The 19,571-nt window shown below is 43.8% G+C and overlaps 1 protein-coding gene across 1 annotated transcript in view; it reads left to right on the forward strand.

Moving 5' to 3' along the window:
* Positions 1–841: 841 nt before the first annotated feature.
* The window catches only part of agxta (alanine--glyoxylate and serine--pyruvate aminotransferase a), a 29,556-nt gene continuing 10,826 nt past the window's right edge, over positions 842–19,571 (forward strand). The window contains exons 1-3 of the mRNA XM_055941205.1: positions 842–1,153; positions 4,708–4,900; positions 13,505–13,569. Coding sequence (XP_055797180.1) covers positions 995–1,153; positions 4,708–4,900; positions 13,505–13,569 — 417 coding nt within the window. The 5' untranslated portion in view covers positions 842–994. The remainder of the gene's footprint in view (positions 1,154–4,707; positions 4,901–13,504; positions 13,570–19,571) is intronic.

The following is a 19,571-nucleotide window of genomic DNA, read 5'->3' on the forward strand; positions in this document are numbered from 1 at the left end:
TGATAGGTGTTGTTTTACAGGGTCAGCCATAGTAGTATGATAGGTGTTGTTTTACAGGGTCAGCCGTAGTAGTATGATAGGTACAGTGTAATGTGTTGTTTTACAGGGTCAGCCATAGTAGTATGATAGCTACAGTGTAATGTGTTGTTAATGGGTTAATGGGCCAACACTCTAAATGAATGGACGGGGGGGACGGGGACGGGGGGGTACAGATGCTTCACTGGAGTGGTGTTTAAATAAACAAAAGTCCACTGAGAGTCTTTCCAACACCCCCCCCCCTGAATTGACTCGACTCCAAGGGATAACGGTTTAGGAACTAGAGAAGAGTTGGGGGGGTGGGGGGGGGGGGTGTGGGTCTCTTGTGCCTGTTCACTGCCTCTCTGTGTCACTGAGTAACCACTGACCAAACAGACACATTGGAGCGAAACCATATCAGCTCACCCCAAAACAAAACACCATAAATTAAAAACAGGGCAGAATCACATGATCACAAAAAAAATTGATATATACATTTTATTAGACAAGTATCAAGGTCCATATTTTTTACCATTAGGTTTATTTGATTGAAATGAAAAAGTTAGTGTGTGCTGAATTCTTCCTACAGTGTTGTGATATAATTCTATGACCTACTGAAGCAACGGTGGTTAATGGTTAACCTTTGTAAATGTGTGTTGAACAATGGTGTGAATACATTACCGGGAACAAACATGTGACCTGAAGAAGAAAACAAAAGAGGTGTGTAATACATGGTTTTATGCATTCTGATCAAATAAAAAATAAAAAAAACACTTTTCAGGAGTAAACGACGAAAGGTTTACTTGAACGAAATCCTCAAAGTCAAAACAGTATGCAAACCAAACATGGAAGTGGGAGGCGTTTAAAGCGCTCTTTTGTCAGATGAGAGGTGTGCGTCTGTCAGGCTGCTTTTACAGAGTCAGAGTCCAGATCGTGTCATTTTATCCAATCCACACTGCTAACAAGCCCAGCTAGAGCCATGTCGTCCCTCTCCGTCCCACCACCAAAATGTCTCCAGAAAACCTTCGTGGCTCCGCGGCGACACATGTTTGGACCTGGACCGTCCAATGTTCCTCCTCGCATCTTAGCGGCAGGAGCCGAGCCCATCATCGGTCACATGCATCCAGAAATGCTCGAGGTATGTCGACAAAGTTTGGTTATGAACAATCAATCTCAACTAAGGTAACCATGTAAAAAAAAAATAATAATACTTTTATGCAGGATTTACACATATGCCTAAATTTAAAAAGAAATATAAATATAAATATAAAAAATTTAAAAAGAAAAGGTTCCTGACGTTTCGCACAATTCGTGCTTCTTCAGAGAAAAGAATTGGATATTTTAGATAAGTCTTATAATATCATCCCTGAACCATATTGTCTGTTTGTTTAGCTGCTCATCTCCCCAAGCAAAAGTATTTTATGAACATTTCAAGATTTGCCATTGTACAATACTGTATGTCAACCAGCCTTTTGGGGGGGTCCTAAACTAGATTTGGTTGGGGGCCCCCCACCTTGCGGGCAAAACGTTTTTTTTTTGGCAGTAAATATGTTTTTTGGCAGTAAATACGTTTTTTTGGCAGTAAATACGGGGTTTTTTGGCAGTAAATAAGTTTTTTGAAAGTAAATACGTTTTTTTTTTTTTTTTTTAATTTTAGCCCCTTTTCTCTCCAATTTTCGTGGTATCCAATCGCTAGTAATTACTATCTTGTCTCATCGCTACAACTCCCGTACGGTCTCGGGAGAGACGAAGGTCGAAAGTCATGCGTCCTCCGAAGCACAACCCAACCAAGCCGCACTGCTTCTTTAACACAGCGCCCCTCCAACCCGGAAGCCAGCCGCACCAATGTGTCGGAGGAAACACCGTGCACCTGGCCCCCTTGGTTAGCGCGCACTGCGCCCAGCCCGCCACAGGAGTCGCTGGAGCGCGATGAGACAAGGAAATCCCTACCGGCCAAACCCTCCCTAACCCGGACGACGCTAGCCCAATTGCCCTAGACCACTGCGCCACCCGGGGTTAGTAAATACGTTTTTAGGCAGTAAATACGTTTTTTGGCAGTAAATAATTTTTTGGGCAGTAAATAATTTTTTTGGCAGTAAATACGTTTTTTTGGCAGTAAATACGTTTTTTGGGGCAGTAAATACGTTTTTTGGGGCAGTAAATACGTTTTTTTTGGCAGTAAATACGTTTTTTTTGGCAGTAAATACGTTTTTTTTGGCAGTAAATACGTTTTTTGGCAGTAAATACGTTTTTAGACAGAAAATACGTTTTTTGGCAGTAAATACGTTTTTAGGCAGTAAATACGTTTTTAGGCAGTAAATACGTTTTTAGGCAGTAAATACGTTTTTTTTGGCAGTAAATACGTTTTTTTTGGCAGTAAATACGTTTTTTGGCAGTAAATACGTTTTTAGGCAGTAAATACGTTTTTTGGCAGTAAATACATTTTTTGGCAGTAAATACATTTTTTGGCAGTAAATACGTTTTTTGGCAGTAAATACGTTTTTGGGGCAGTAAATACGTTTTTTGGCAGTAAATACGTTTTTTGGGGCAGTAAATACGTTTTTTGGGGCAGTAAATACGTTTTTTTTGGCAGTAAATACGTTTTTTTTGGCAGTAAATACGTTTTTTTTGGCAGTCAATACGTTTTTTGGCAGTAAATACGTTTTTAGACAGAAAATACGTTTTTTGGCAGTAAATACGTTTTTAGGCAGTAAATACGTTTTTAGGCAGTAAATACGTTTTTAGGCAGTAAATACGTTTTTTTTGGCAGTAAATACGTTTTTTTTGGCAGTAAATACGTTTTTTGGCAGTAAATACGTTTTTAGGCAGTAAATACGTTTTTTGGCAGTAAATACGTTTTTTGGCAGTAAATACATTTTTTGGCAGTAAATACATTTTTTGGCAGTAAATACATTTTTTGGCAGTAAATACGTTTTTGGGCAGTAAATACGTTTTTGGGGCAGTAAATACGTTTTTTGGCAGTAAATACGTTTTTTTGGCAGTAAATACGTTTTTTGGCAGTAAATACGTTTTTTGGCAGTAAATACGTTTTTTTGGCAGTAAATACGTTTTTTGGCACTAGCTAGGTTTCCATCCAATTGGGGACAGATCTATCACGCGAAGATTCTAAAATCTGCATAGAAACAATAGGCACATTTTCCCCACCAGTGATGTTTCCATCAAATTGACCTGTGGCGGATAAAAGGATGGGTGTAGTGACGTAGTGCACATAAAAATACATTTTGCGGTTAAATTCCCATGTACCGATTAAAAAAATATAATTTAAATGGGTTTCCGTCGCATTTTCAACTTTACTGATGGTTTTGTCACAAAAAAAAATGGTGTTAAATAGCGATTGTGCCCAACTCTGGTCTTGGCAGGAACGCTCTAGCCAACAGCTGGCAGATACAGGGTGGTTAGGTTACCTACATTATGAGATTATTATGAGTGAGAGTGATATTATTTTTATTTGTCAAACGGCAGCCAAGGATCGATCATCAAGTCATTAGACCCTCGATATTTAATGGAAAGGAGCATCAAGCTCAACATCGTACACTTTAACCACCCTGTGAAGTTTATCAGAAGTTATCATCGAGCCTAATAAACTGCATGCTTTCCCGAGTCGTAGGTGGGAAGACCACACAACATCATTGCATCATTGCGTGATCATTTGGTTATTATATCAATATATAATTTCTCGCATAATTAATTTTAACTGAAACAGAAAGATCCCACCTTTGTCTAGTGTATTTCATTTTATGAAATTTGGAAAGTTTACCAAACAAATTGGCTGATTCCATCAGGCCTGTCATTGCAGGGTAGCCTAGTGGTTAGAGCGTTGGGCCAATAACTGAAAGGTTGCTAGATCAAATCCCTGAGCTGACAAGGTCAAAAATCCTGCCCTTGAACAAGGCTGTTAGCCGACTGTTCCCTGGCAGGGCGTCATTGTAAATAAGAATGTGTTCTTAACCGACTTGCCTAGTTAAATATAAAACAAAATTGGATGGAAACCTGGTTAGTGTAAAGTACATTCCCTGCAATTCTTCACATTCCTGCCATGACTTATGCCATGTTCATATGATATCTGTGTGAGAATGACTACCAAAATCAAATGGGGGGGGGGTCAGGGCCCTTGAGCACTTGCCTTGCGTGCCCGGTCGGCATGGCGATGATAAGGCCTACAATCTTCCAGACAGCTACCTTCCTTAGCAATCAAAAACATGTTAGCTGACATGGACTAATTGAGCTACTGACATAACAAAGTGGGGAAAACGTCTGATGCAACATGTGTATTCTATCTTTCAACAGTAATTTGAGACCCCCGACTGAGTTAAAAATACATAAATAACTACATTTGGGTCTTGCCGCGTGGCCCTAAACACAGCATGTAGACTGCGTTCAACTGATGTAAAAGTGATGTGTGTTTTAAATCTGTTTTGACTACCCATCAAACCTATTACAGTGTTGAGACAAATGTACCAAAAATCATTATATGAGATGTAGGATAGGATCAAGTTTAATATCCCGAGGGGGGAAAATTGTATTCGACACACAGTACTGCAGTATACACAATAGACACTGTACACTACACACTAGACATAACACATACAGTACATGTCCTAATACTCAGTGTCTGCCAGACAGACTCCTGGTCCCATAATCATCTCTTTACTGTGTTTGTTGTCGTTGTAGATAATGAGTGACATCAAGAGTGGGATCCAATACGCCTTCCAGACCCAGAACAACATGACAATAGCAGTGAGTGGCACAGGACACACGGCCATGGAGTGTGCCATCTTCAACGCCGTAGAGCCAGGCGAAGGGGTTCTCACCGCGGTCAATGGGATCTGGGGAGAACGGGCGGCGGAGATGGCAGAGAGGATAGGTACTTGATTGTTTTGGGATACGTTCCATAGGGCCCCCTGTTCCCTTTTTTGACAAGAGCCCTATGGGTCGTGGTCAACAGCAGTGCACTATGGGTCCTGGTCAACAGCAGTGCCCTATGAGTCCTGGTCAATGTTACGCACGCCTCTGAGAAGAGGGAACGCAACTCCCTGCTACAACTCAACTCTCTGAAGTGCAAGAGGTATGGACTGTAGGTGCGAGTAAGGATGACACAAAAGCAGAATTTACCGTTTACTTGGATTTATTTTCTTACACGGTAATATGGGGAAAAGGGGCTGGACGGAACCAAAGCAAAGAAAGTAAATATCAAAGTTCCCCCTCTCCTATCTAACCTGCCTACCCACTTAACTTACCTAACTTAGCACCACCTGGTGCCCTAACCAAAATACAGGGGGTGGTCCGCCCAGGTCTTACCTAGTGTGCCTAGACAGTAAATATACTACGGGTATATGTATGCCCTCGGGCCTCTTGCCTAAGCACTCCCAAAGTGCCTTCTCCTTCCCCCCTGGGAACAAATGAAACAGAGTAATTATTAATGATTTCACAAACACTCAAACACAGAACATAGAAAAACTGCTACCAACAACAACAGTACATACCACACTTTCTGATACACAACCAACACTATATCACAATCTAATTTCTCTCTCTCAATCTCCAAATCTCTACTCCCTATCTCATCTCCTCTCTCTCCAAAAACTCCTGGGGCAGAACACTGGCTTTTATCTTCAGGTGGCAATGGTGATTAGTGTCAGCTGCTTCTTGACGAGGGGGCGGGGTCAGCTCCAATCACCAATTAGCCTGGGGTTGACCAATCAGCTGGTTGGGGAGTACTTCAGGAAGCCATCTCCTGAAACACACACTCAAATACAAAACAGAACACAGAAACTGGGGAACGTAACACGCCCACCACAAAAATTGCAAACATACAGTTTGTAATAACAAAAACCAACGCTTCCCCAGTTAGTAAACCCGTGATAGAGCGTCAGCAACCACATTCGCTGAGCCCTTCACATAGGCTATCTGTACATTATATCCTTGTACAATCAGAGCCCACCGCATAAGGCGGCGGTTCTGATTGTACATTTGCTTTAAGAACACTAAAGGATTATGGTCCGTGAAGACCATTACAGGAAAGGCACTGGATCCCACATATACCTCAAAGAACTGTAAGGCTAGCAATAAAGCTAGCGTCTCTTGTTCAATTGTGGAGTACCTTGACTGACACGAGTTGAACTTACGGGAGAAGAAACTGACGGGCCGATCCACTCCGTCTTCATCTTCCTGTAAGAGAACCGCACCCACCCCCACTATACTAGCGTCAACCTCCAACTTAAAAGGTTTGTCAAAGTTGGGGGCGGCAAGCACTGGGGCACTACAAAGTAGCGCTTTAGCGGACTCAAACGCATGGTTACAGTCCTTGGACCACCTAAATGGTACCTTGGGACTAAGCAGAGATGAAAGGGGAGCTACTACCGTCGAGAAATTCTTACAGAATGTACGATAGTACCCTACCATCCCTAGGAATCTGCGCAACTGGCGTCGAGTCGTGGGAGCAGGAAAAGCAACAATTGCCTCCACCTTGCCAGATACTGGGCGCACTTGACCTCGTCCCACTTGTTTCCCTAAGTAAGTCACCGTAGCCTTCCCAAACTCACACTTGGCCAAATTGAGGGTTAAAGAAGCATTCTCCAACCGCTGAAACACACTTTTCAAAGTGGAGAGATGATCAGACCAAGTAGACGAATGGATCACCACATCATCAAGGTATGCAGTACAATTTGGCACATCTGCAAACACAATGTTAACTAGACGCTGAAAAGTAGCAGGTGCATTACACATGCCAAAGGGCATCACAGTGTATTGTACAAAGTTATCAGGCGTAACAAAAGCCGATATGTCAGAAGCTCTAGAGGTCAGAGGCACCTGCCAATAACCTTTTAACAAATCTAACTTACTAACGTAAGCAGCAGAGCCAATTCTATCAATGCAGTCATCTAATCGAGGTAGAGGAAAAGAATCAGACTTTGTAACTGCATTTACTCGACGATAGTCTGTGCATAAGCGGGACGTACCGTCAGGCTTAGGAACAAGAATACATGGGGAACTCCAGGAGCTGTTACTGGGTTTTGCCATGTCATTCTGTAATAAATAAGCTACCTCACTTTTCATTACCTCCCTTTTCTTTGTATTAACCCGGTACGGATGCTGACGTATAGGAGCAGCATTCCCTACATCCACGTCATGTTCCAAGATGGACGTGCGACTTGGAACGTCCTGAAACACACTGAGAAAACTGTTTATCAATAGGATAAGGTCCTTAGTTTGATCGTTATCCAAATGTTCCATTTGAGAGGGTAACTTCTTCAGCATCTCTGAATTACATAGGCGTTCACACTGCTGTAACGTATGGCGTAACTCCAACCCATCCTCCTTATCCTCCTCTAGGTCCCAGCCAGGCTTCAGCACCACCGCAGCCACACTGGAGACGGCGGGCTGGACCGGCTTACTTGAGGAGCTGTCTGGAGAGTCACGTACATAATATTCTTTTAGCATGTTAACATGACACACACGGGAAGAACGCCTCCGATCTGGGGTCTTTATCACATAGTTGGTGTCACTGAGTTTCTTTTCCACCAGATATGGTCCAGAAAAACGTGCTGACAGAGATGAGCCAGGAATTGGCAACAAAACTAAAACTTGATCCCCTGGTGCAAAAGAACGGCCAACAGCCTTTTTGTCATAATGCACCTTCATGCGTTTTTGCGAAGAGGAAAGAGACTTTTGGGCTAACGCACATGCGGCGTGCAGTCTCTCCCGCATTTTACTGACATAATCCAACACATTTTTAGGGGCGCTACTGGGTGTAGGAGATAAGATATGCTCCTTCAACACTTTCAGCGGACCCCTTGGGGTATGTCCAAACACAAGGTCAGCAGGGCTAAACCCTAAGGACTCTTGTATCGTTTCCCTAATAGCAAATAGGACAAAGGGCACCCCCTCATCCCAATCGGTACTGGTATCCATACAATACTTGCGTAGCATTGCCTTCAGCGTCTGATGCCAGCGTTCGAGAGCCCCTTGACTCTCTGGATGATACGGACTTGAGACCTGATGGGAAATACACAATGTCTTTAACACATTTGAAAACATTTTGGACATAAAGTTGGATCCCTGATCAGTTTGGATTACTTTAGGAAGTCCAAACGTAGAGAAGAACTTCACCAGTGCCTTCACCACAGTCTTAGCCGTAATAGTACGGAGAGGAATAGCCTCTGGGTATCGAGTAGCACTGCACATTATTGTTAATAGGAACTGGTTACCTGACCTGGTTTTCGGCAACGGACCTACACAATCAACTATCACTCTTTCAAACGGTTCCCCCACCACAGGAATCGGGTAGAGCGGTGCTCTAGGAACTGTTTGATTCGCTTTCCCAGTGAGTTGACATACGTGACATGTTTTACAAAATTGGACCACATCAGACTTCAAACCTGGCCAAAAAAAATGACGAAGGACCCGGTTATAAGTCTTTGTGATCCCCAAATGTCCAGACCACGCCTGGTCATGGGCGAGTGACAGCACCTGCTGTCGGAACGGTGTAGGAACAACCACTTGACACACTTCACTCCAGTCATTAACGGTGTCATGAGCTGCCCATTTACGCATCAAAACTCCTGCTTCCATAAAGTAGGCAGTCTCTCTAGTTTTAGCTTCTTCAATGGAAATTACCGAAGCAAAACACTTGCGAAGACTGGTGTCTCCTTTTTGACATTCAATCACCTTCTCAGGGGTGACAGACAAAAGAATGTCATGTAATTGGGGTGCGATTTCGCAGTCCCCTTCCTTAGTTTTTACAGGAGTAAAAACTGTCGGACTTGCAGAAGGAATACTCGGTGCATTGTCTTCTACTTCAACATTCTCAAAAATGGAACTAGCCAAATCCACCACATCTCCAAGCTTGCGAGATTGTGCCCTCGTTAACACACAAGCAGGAAAAACATGTGGAAATGCTTGAACCAATATCTCATCTGTAGTTCTGATTTCTGGGTTGTCTACTACCTCTAACACAGGAGTAACGTTACCACCAGCAATATCATTCCCTAGTAGCAATGTGACTCCTTTTACTGGCAGTGTAGACACTACACCAACACGGAAACATCCTGATACCAAATCTGACACTAAGTGAACCCAGTGTAATGGTACAGGTACTGTTTTTGTCTCTATGCCCTGTAATATAACATGTGAGCCACAATATGTTTCAGGAGACCAGGGTAAAGCATCAGTAATGATTACTGACTGTGCCGCCCCAGTGTCTCGTAAGATTTTAATTGGCTTTTGATCAGCTTGTTCTCCAGTTAAGGAAACACAACCGGTAGAGATAAACGGAGCATAAACAGGATCCGGTTTCTCAAATGCTGAATCAAGAACTCGGGCCAACGGACGAGCCAAAGACTTGACTAAACCCAAACTTTTCCTTTTTGGGGACGGTGACTGGGACTGTTTCGGTTTATTTTTCAAAACTGGGCAGTCCGCAATCACGTGACCCTTTTGGTGACAGTAAAAACATTCACGGATCTCATGAAAAGGCTTGTCAGAGGAAAAGCGACCTGAACGAGGCACTGATGACGTAATCAGTCTACCTTCAAAACGAGGTGCACCAAAGACAGTCTTGTGTGTCAAAGCATACTCATCTGCCAACACTGCTGCCTGGGCCAATGTCACCACTTTCTGTTCATTTAAATGAACTACAATTCTATCAGGGAGGTTGCTTTTAAAATCCTCCAACAGCATCAACTCCCGAATATCAGAAAAGGTGTTAGCTTTGCTGGCTGAACACCATCGATTAAACAGAGACTCTTTGTCCCTAGCAAACTCAACAAAAGTACAGTGAGAGGGTTTCTTGTGGTTCCTGAAGCGCTGTCTATAAGCTTCAGGCACCAACTCATAAGCCCGCAACACGGTAGTTTTAACTGTTTCGTAATGTAAACTGTCTTCCAGCGAGAGAGCAGCTACTACTTCCTGGGCTTTCCCAGACAATTTACATTGTAACAGGAGCGGCCAAACCTCAAGTGGCCAATGCAGCGCAGCGGCCACACGCTCAAACGCAGAGAAATAGGAATCAACTTCCGACTCTCGGAATGGTGGGACTAAAGCGATATTTTTACTTACATCAAAGTGGGCTTGATGATGAGCAGCTTTTGGAGTCGTACCGGAGCCAGCTTCTAGCTCCAGTTGTCGGATCCTCACCTCCTTGTCGGCTTCTATTTTCCTAATTTCAAGATCAAAATGCATCTGTCTCTCCTTATCTTTTTGCTCCATTTCTAACCGGGCCAGCCTCACCTTCAGCCTAGCGGTCCCTTCTGAACGACCTGAAGCAGAAGATAAAGGATCGAATCGAGGCAATGTAAAGGGGGTACGAGCAACCCCTTCCTTCGCCCTGTCCTCCGACTTGGCATCGGAAGGTCTACCCGTCTCCTCTCCTTGCAATGAGAGAATTCTTTCTCTCACTAAACCCTCCCTGACTAGCACCAAAAGCTCAGCCTTTAGGGCTTTCTCAGGGATAACAAATCCATAATGGTCAGCTATAGCTATAAGGTCTACTTTTCGAAACCTCACCAAACAATCAATAGAGGGCGCTTCAATGAACTTGGAGATGGCTGAGGCAGCCATCTTGTACACAGCAATTTACTGAACACACAAACTAAACAAGTCATCCAAACTCACAACCTACCATCACACCTCAATCACTAACCACAGAGAGCTCAGTGCAGCAGGGTCCGGTGGGTTTAATGGAATCCCGGATGAGCCCCCATTTATGTTACGCACGCCTCTGAGAAGAGGGAACGCAACTCCCTGCTACAACTCAACTCTCTGAAGTGCAAGAGGTATGGACTGTAGGTGCGAGTAAGGATGACACAAAAGCAGAATTTACCGTTTACTTGGATTTATTTTCTTACACGGTAATATGGGGAAAAGGGGCTGGACGGAACCAAAGCAAAGAAAGTAAATATCAAAGTTCCCCCTCTCCTATCTAACCTGCCTACCCACTTAACTTACCTAACTTAGCACCACCTGGTGCCCTAACCAAAATACAGGGGGTGGTCCGCCCAGGTCTTACCTAGTGTGCCTAGACAGTAAATATACTACGGGTATATGTATGCCCTCGGGCCTCTTGCCTAAGCACTCCCAAAGTGCCTTCTCCTTCCCCCCTGGGAACAAATGAAACAGAGTAATTATTAATGATTTCACAAACACTCAAACACAGAACATAGAAAAACTGCTACCAACAACAACAGTACATACCACACTTTCTGATACACAACCAACACTATATCACAATCTAATTTCTCTCTCTCAATCTCCAAATCTCTACTCCCTATCTCATCTCCTCTCTCTCCAAAAACTCCTGGGGCAGAACACTGGCTTTTATCTTCAGGTGGCAATGGTGATTAGTGTCAGCTGCTTCTTGACGAGGGGGCGGGGTCAGCTCCAATCACCAATTAGCCTGGGGTTGACCAATCAGCTGGTTGGGGAGTACTTCAGGAAGCCATCTCCTGAAACACACACTCAAATACAAAACAGAACACAGAAACTGGGGAACGTAACAGTCAACAGCAGTGCACTATGGGTCCTGGTCAACAGCAGTGCCCTATGGGTCGTGGTCAACAGCAGTGCACTATGGGTCCTGGTCAACCGCAGTGCCCTATGGGTCCTGGTCAACAGCAGTGCCCTATGGGTCCTGGTCAACCGCAGTGCCCTATGGGTCCTGGTCAACCGCAGTGCCCTATGGGTCCTGGTCAACAGCAGTGCCCCATGGGTCCTGGTCAACAGCAGTGCCCCATGGGTCCTGGTCAACCGCAGTGCCCTATGGGTCCTGGTCAACCGCAGTGCCCTATGGGTCCTGGTCAACCGCAGTGCCCTATGGGTCCTGGTCAACCGCAGTGCCCTATGGGTCCTGGTCAACCGCAGTGCCCTATGGGTCCTGGTCAACCGCAGTGCCCTATGGGTCCTGGTCAACCGCAGTGCCCTATGGGTCCTGGTCAACCGCAGTGCCCTATGGGTCCTGGTCAACCGCAGTGCCCTATGGGTCCTGGTCAACAGCAGTGCCCGATGGGTCCTGGTCAACAGCAGTGTCCGATGGGTCCTGGTCAACAGCAGTGTCCGATGGGTCCTGGTCAACAGCAGTGCCCTATGGGTCCTGGTCAACAGCAGTGCCCTATGGGTCCTGGTCAACAGCAGTGCCCTATGGGTCCTGGTCAACCGCAGTGCCCTATGGGTCCTGGTCAACAGCAGTGCCCTATGGGTCCTGGTCAACAGCAGTGCCCTATGGGTCCTGGTCAACAGCAGTGCACTATGGGTCGTGGTCAACAGCAGTGTCCGATGGGTCGTGGTCAACAGCCGTGTCCGATGGGTCCTGGTCAACAGCAGTGCACTATGGGTCCTGGTCAACAGCAGTGCACTATGGGTCGTGGTCAACAGCGGTGCACTATGGGACCTGGTCAACAGCAGTGCACTATGGGTCGTGGTCAACAGCAGTGCACTATGGGTCGTGGTCAACAGCAGTGCACTATGGGTCGTGGTCAACAGCAGTGCACTATGGGTCGTGGTCAACAGCGGTGCACTATGGGTCGTGGTCAACAGCAGTGCACTATGGGTCGTGGTCAACAGCAGTGCACTATGGGTCGTGGTCAACAGCAGTGCACTATGGGTCGTGGTCAACAGCAGTGCACTATGGGTCGTGGTCAACAGCAGTGCACTATGGGTCGTGGTCAACAGCAGTGCACTATGGGTCGTGGTCAACAGCAGTGCACTATGGGTCGTGGTCAACAGCAGTGCACTATGGGTCGTGGTCAACAGCAGTGCACTATGGGTCGTGGTCAACAGCAGTGCACTATGGGTCGTGGTCAACAGCAGTGCCCTATGGGTCCTGGTCAACAGCAGTGCACTATGGGTCGTGGTCAACAGCAGTGCACTATGGGTCGTGGTCAACAGCAGTGCACTATGGGTCCTGGTCAACAGCAGTGCACTATGGGTCGTGGTCAACAGCAGTGCACTATGGGACCTGGTCAACAGCAGTGCACTATGGGTCGTGGTCAACAGCAGTGCACTATGGGTCGTGGTCAACAGCAGTGCACTATGGGTCGTGGTCAACAGCAGTGCACTATATAGTGGATAGGGTGTCATTGGGTAACCATGACCATTGCCTGTAAAAGTTTTGCTTCCGTCTCTCTCCTTGCCCCAACCTGGGCTCAAACCAGGGACCCTCTGAACACATCAACAACTGCCTTCCCCACAAAGCATTGTTACCTATCGCTCCACAACAGCCACAGCCTTAGCAGAGCAACAACTAGTTCAAGGTCAACAGAGCGAGTGAAGTCACCAACTGAAACGCTGCTAGCGTGCACCGCTAACTAGCTAGCAGTTTCACCCTATTTACACGTCTGTGACACAAATATGAACCTGCGAGCACACCTGGTTATAAAGACCTCGTTTCAAATACCGAAGCTTTGCCCATTGAGGAAGTTCCCTTTCAATTGATACATATGTGATTTACATAATACATTTCTCATCAACCCAACAGGTGCCAGAGTTAATTCCATTGTGACAACTGCAGGGGGCTATTTCACCAGTGAAGAGATTGATCAGGTAATGACACACATCTCACTTGATCTGCTCCTACCTAACATTCATCAGTAAATATAGATACTCCTACCCTAACCTTCATCTATAGGTATAGATACTCCTACCCTAACCTTCATCTCTAGGTATAGATACTCTTACCCTAACCTTCATCTATAGGTATAGATAATCCTACCCTAACCTTCATCTATAGGTATAGATAATCCTACCCTAACCTTCATCTATAGGTATAGATACTCCTACCCTAACCTTCATCTATAGGTATAGATAATCCTACCCTAACCTTCATCAGTAAGTATAGAGACTCCTACCCTAACCTTCATCTATAGGTATAGATGCTCCTACCCTAACCTTCATCTATAGGTGTTGATACCCCAACCCTAATTGTCATCTATAGGTATAGATGCTCCTACCCTAACCTTCATCTATAGGTATAGATGCTCCTACCCTAACCTTCATCTATAGGTGTTGATACCCCAACCCTAATTGTCATCTATAGGTATAGATGCTCCTACCCTAACCTTCATCTATAGGTATAGATGCTCCTACCCTAACCTTCATCTATAGGTGTTGATACCCCAACCCTAATTGTCATCTATAGGTATAGATGCTCCTACCCTAACCTTCATCTATAGGTATAGATGCTCCTACCCTAACCTTCATCTATAGGTGTTGATACCCCAACCCTAATTGTCATCTATAGGTATAGATGCTCCTACCCTAACCTTCATCTATAGGTATAGATGCTCCTACCCTAACCTTCATCTATAGGTGTTGATATCCCAACCCTAATTGTCATCTATAGGTATAGATGCTCCTACCCTAACCTTCATCTATAGGTATAGATACTCCTACCCTAACCTTCATCTATAGGTGTTGATACCCCAACCCTAATTGTCATCTATAGGTATAGATGCTCCTACCCTAACCTTCATCTATAGGTATAGATGCTCCTACCCTAACCTTCATCTATAGGTGTTGATACCCCAACCCTAATTGTCATCTATAGGTATAGATGCTCCTACCCTAACCTTCATCTATAGGTATAGATGCTCCTACCCTAACCTTCATCTATAGGTGTTGATACCCCAACCCTAATTGTCATCTATAGGTATAGATGCTCCTACCCTAACCTTCATCTATAGGTATAGATGCTCCTACCCTAACCTTCATCTATAGGTGTTGATACCCCAACCCTAATTGTCATCTATAGGTATAGATGCTCCTACCCTAACCTTCATCTATAGGTATAGATGCTCCTACCCTAACCTTCATCTATAGGTGTTGATACCCCAACCCTAATTGTCATCTATAGGTATAGATGCTCCTACCCTAACCTTCATCTATAGGTATAGATGCTCCTACCCTAACCTTCATCTATAGGTGTTGATACCCCAACCCTAATTGTCATCTATAGGTATAGATGCTCCTACCCTAACCTTCATCTATAGGTGTTGATACCCCAACCCTAATTGTCATCTATAGGTATAGATACTCCTACCCTAACCTTCATCTATAGGTATAGATACTCTTACCCTAACCTTCATCTATAGGTATAGATGCTCCTACCCTAACCTTCATCTATAGGTGTTGATGCTCCTACCCTAACCTTCATCTATAGGTGTTGATACCCCAACCCTAATTGTCATCTATAGGTATAGATACTCCTACCCTAACCTTCATCTATAGGTATAGATACTCTTACCCTAACCTTCATCTATAGGTATAGATGCTCCTACCCTAACCTTCATCTATAGGTGTTGATACCCCAACCCTAATTGTCATCTATAGGTATAGATGCTCCTACCCTAACCTTCATCTATAGGTATAGATAATCCTACCCTAACCTTCATCTATAGGTATAGATACTCCTACCCTAACCTTCATCTATAGGTATAGATGCTCCTACCCTAACCTTCATCTATAGGTGTTGATACCCCAACCCTAATTGTCATCTATAGGTATAGATGCTCCTACCCTAACCTTCATCTATAGGTATAGATGCTCCTACCCTAACCTTCATCTATAGGTGTTGATACCCCAACCCTAATTGTCATCTATAGGTATAGATGCTCCTACCCTAACCTTCATCTATAGGTGTTGATACCCCAACCCTAATTGTCATCTATAGGTATAGATGCTCCTACCCTAACCTTCATCTATAGGTGTTGATACCCCAACCCTAATTGTCATCTATAGGTATAGATACTCCTACCCTAACCTTCATCTATAGGTATAGATACTCTTACCCTAACCTTCATCTATAGGTATAGATGCTCCTACCCTAACCTTCATCTATAGGTGTTGATGCTCCTACCCTAACCTTCATCTATAGGTGTTGATACCCCAACCCTAATTGTCATCTATAGGTATAGATACTCCTACCCTAACCTTCATCTATAGGTATAGATACTCTTACCCTAACCTTCATCTATAGGTATAGATGCTCCTACCCTAACCTTCATCTATAGGTGTTGATACCCCAACCCTAATTGTCATCTATAGGTATAGATGCTCCTACCCTAACCTTCATCTATAGGTATAGATAATCCTACCCTAACCTTCATCTATAGGTATAGATAATCCTACCCTAACCTTCATCTATAGGTATAGATACTCCTACCCTAACCTTCATCTATAGGTATAGATGCTCCTACCCTAACCTTCATCTATAGGTATAGATGCTCCTACCCTAACCTTCATCTATAGGTGTTGATACCCCAACCCTAATTGTCATCTATAGGTATAGATGCTCCTACCCTAACCTTCATCTATAGGTATAGATGCTCCTACCCTAACCTTCATCTATAGGTGTTGATACCCCAACCCTAATTGTCATCTATAGGTATAGATGCTCCTACCCTAACCTTCATCTATAGGTGTTGATACCCCAACCCTAATTGTCATCTATAGGTGTTGATACCCCAACCCTAATTGTCATCTATAGGTGTTGATACCCCAACCCTAATTGTCATCTATAGGTGTTGATACCCCAACCCTAATTGTCATCTATAGGTGTTGATACCCCAACCCTAATTGTCATCTATAGGTATAGATGCTCCTACCCTAACCTTCATCTATAGGTATAGATGCTCCTACCCTAACCTTCATCTATAGGTATAGATGCTCCTACCCTAACCTTCATCTATAGGTGTTGATACCCCAACCCTAATTGTCATCTACAGGTATAGATAATCCTACCCTAACCTTCATCTATAGGTATAGATAATCCTACCCTAACCTTCATCTATAGGTATAGATGCTCCTACCCTAACCTTCATCTATAGGTATAGATAATCCTACCCTAACCTTCATCTATAGGTATAGATGCTCCTACCCTAACCTTCATCTATAGGTGTTGATACCCCAACCCTAATTGTCATCTATAGGTATAGATGCTCCTACCCTAACCTTCATCTATAGGTATAGATACTCCTACCCTAACCTTCATCTATAGGTATAGATGCTCCTACCCTAACCTTCATCTATAGGTATAGATGCTCCTACCCTAACCTTCATCTATAGGTGTTGATACCCCAACCCTAATTGTCATCTATAGGTATAGATACTCCTACCCTAACCTTCATCTATAGGTATAGATACTCCTACCCTAACCTTCATCTATAGGTGTTGATACCCCTACCCTAACCTTCATCTATAGGTGTTGATACCCCAACCCTAATTGTCATCTATAGGTATAGATGCTCCTACCCTAACCTTCATCTATAGGTATAGATACTCCAACCCTAACCTTCATCTATAGGTATAGATGCTCCTACCCTAACCTTCATCTATAGGTATAGATGCTCCTACCCTAACCTTCATCTATAGGTGTTGATACCCCAACCCTAACCTTCATCTATAGGTGTTGATACTCCTACCCTAACCTTCATCTATAGGTGTTGATACCCCTACCCTAACCTTCATCTATAGGTATAGATGCTCCTACCCTAACCTTCATCTATAGGTGTTGATACTCCTACCCTAACCTTCATCTATAGGTGTTGATACCCCAACCCTAACCTTCATCTATAGGTATAGATACCCCTACCCTAACCTTCATCTATAGGTGTTGATACTCCTACCCTAACCTTCATCTATAGGTATAGATACTCCTACCCTAACCTTCATCTATAGGTGTTGATGCTCCTACCCTAACCTTCATCTATAGGTGTTGATACCCCAACCCTAATTGTCATCTATAGGTATAGATACTCCTACCCTAACCTTCATCTATAGGTATAGATACCCCTACCCTAACCTTCATCTATAGGTGTTGATACTCCTACCCTAACCTTCATCTATAGGTATAGATACTCCTACCCTAACCTTCATCTATAGGTATAGATACCCCTACCCTAACCTTCATCTATAGGTGTTGATACTCCTACCCTAACCTTCATCTATAGGTATAGATACTCCTACCCTAACCTTCATCTATAGGTGTTGATGCTCCTACCCTAACCTTCATCTATAGGTGTTGATACCCCAACCCTAATTGTCATCTATAGGTATAGATACTCCTACCCTAACCTTCATCTATAGGTATAGATACTCTTACCCTAACCTTCATCTATAGGTATAGATGCTCCTACCCTAACCTTCATCTATAGGTGTTGATGCTCCTACCCTAACCTTCATCTATAGGTGTTGATACCCCAACCCTAATTGTCATCTATAGGTATAGATGCTCCTACCCTAACCTTCATCTATAGGTATAGATAATCCTACCCTAACCTTCATCTATAGGTATAGATACTCCTACCCTAACCTTCATCTATAGGTATAGATGCTCCTACCCTAACCTTCATCTATAGGTGTTGATACCCCAACCCTAATTGTCATCTATAGGTATAGATGCTCCTACCCTAACCTTCATCTATAGGTATAGATGCTCCTACCCTAACCTTCATCTATAGGTGTTGATACCCCAACCCTAATTGTCATCTATAGGTATAGATGCTCCTACCCTAACCTTCATCTATAGGTGTTGATACCCCAACCCTAATTGTCATCTATAGGTATAGATACTCCTACCCTAACCTTCATCTATAGGTATAGATACTCTTACCCTAACCTTCATCTATAGGTATAGATGCTCCTACCCTAACCTTCATCTATAGGTGTTGATGCTCCTACCCTAACCTTCATCTATAGGTGTTGATACCCCAACCCTAATTGTCATCTATAGGTATAGATACTCCTACCCTAACCTTCATCTATAGGTATAGATACTCTTACCCTAACCTTCATCTATAGGTATAGATGCTCCTACCCTAACCTTCATCTATAGGTGTTGATACCCCAACCCTAATTGTCATCTATAGGTATAGATGCTCCTACCCTAACCTTCATCTATAGGTATAGATGCTCCTACCCTAACCTTCATCTATAGGTGTTGATACCCCAACCCTAATTGTCATCTATAGGTATAGATGCTCCTACCCTAACCTTCATCTATAGGTGTTGATACCCCAACCCTAATTGTCATCTATAGGTGTTGATACCCCAACCCTAATTGTCATCTATAGGTGTTGATACCCCAACCCTAATTGTCATCTATAGGTGTTGATACCCCAACCCTAATTGTCATCTATAGGTGTTGATACCCCAACCCTAATTGTCATCTATAGGTATAGATGCTCCTACCCTAACCTTCATCTATAGGTATAGATGCTCCTACCCTAACCTTCATCTATAGGTATAGATGCTCCTACCCTAACCTTCATCTATAGGTGTTGATACCCCAACCCTAATTGTCATCTATAGGTATAGATAATCCTACCCTAACCTTCATCTATAGGTATAGATAATCCTACCCTAACCTTCATCTATAGGTATAGATGCTCCTACCCTAACCTTCATCTATAGGTATAGATAATCCTACCCTAACCTTCATCTATAGGTATAGATGCTCCTACCCTAACCTTCATCTATAGGTGTTGATACCCCAACCCTAATTGTCATCTATAGGTATAGATGCTCCTACCCTAACCTTCATCTATAGG

Source organism: Salvelinus fontinalis, chromosome 12 (assembly GCF_029448725.1).
Source record: "Salvelinus fontinalis isolate EN_2023a chromosome 12, ASM2944872v1, whole genome shotgun sequence".
Lineage (NCBI taxonomy): Eukaryota > Metazoa > Chordata > Actinopteri > Salmoniformes > Salmonidae > Salvelinus > Salvelinus fontinalis.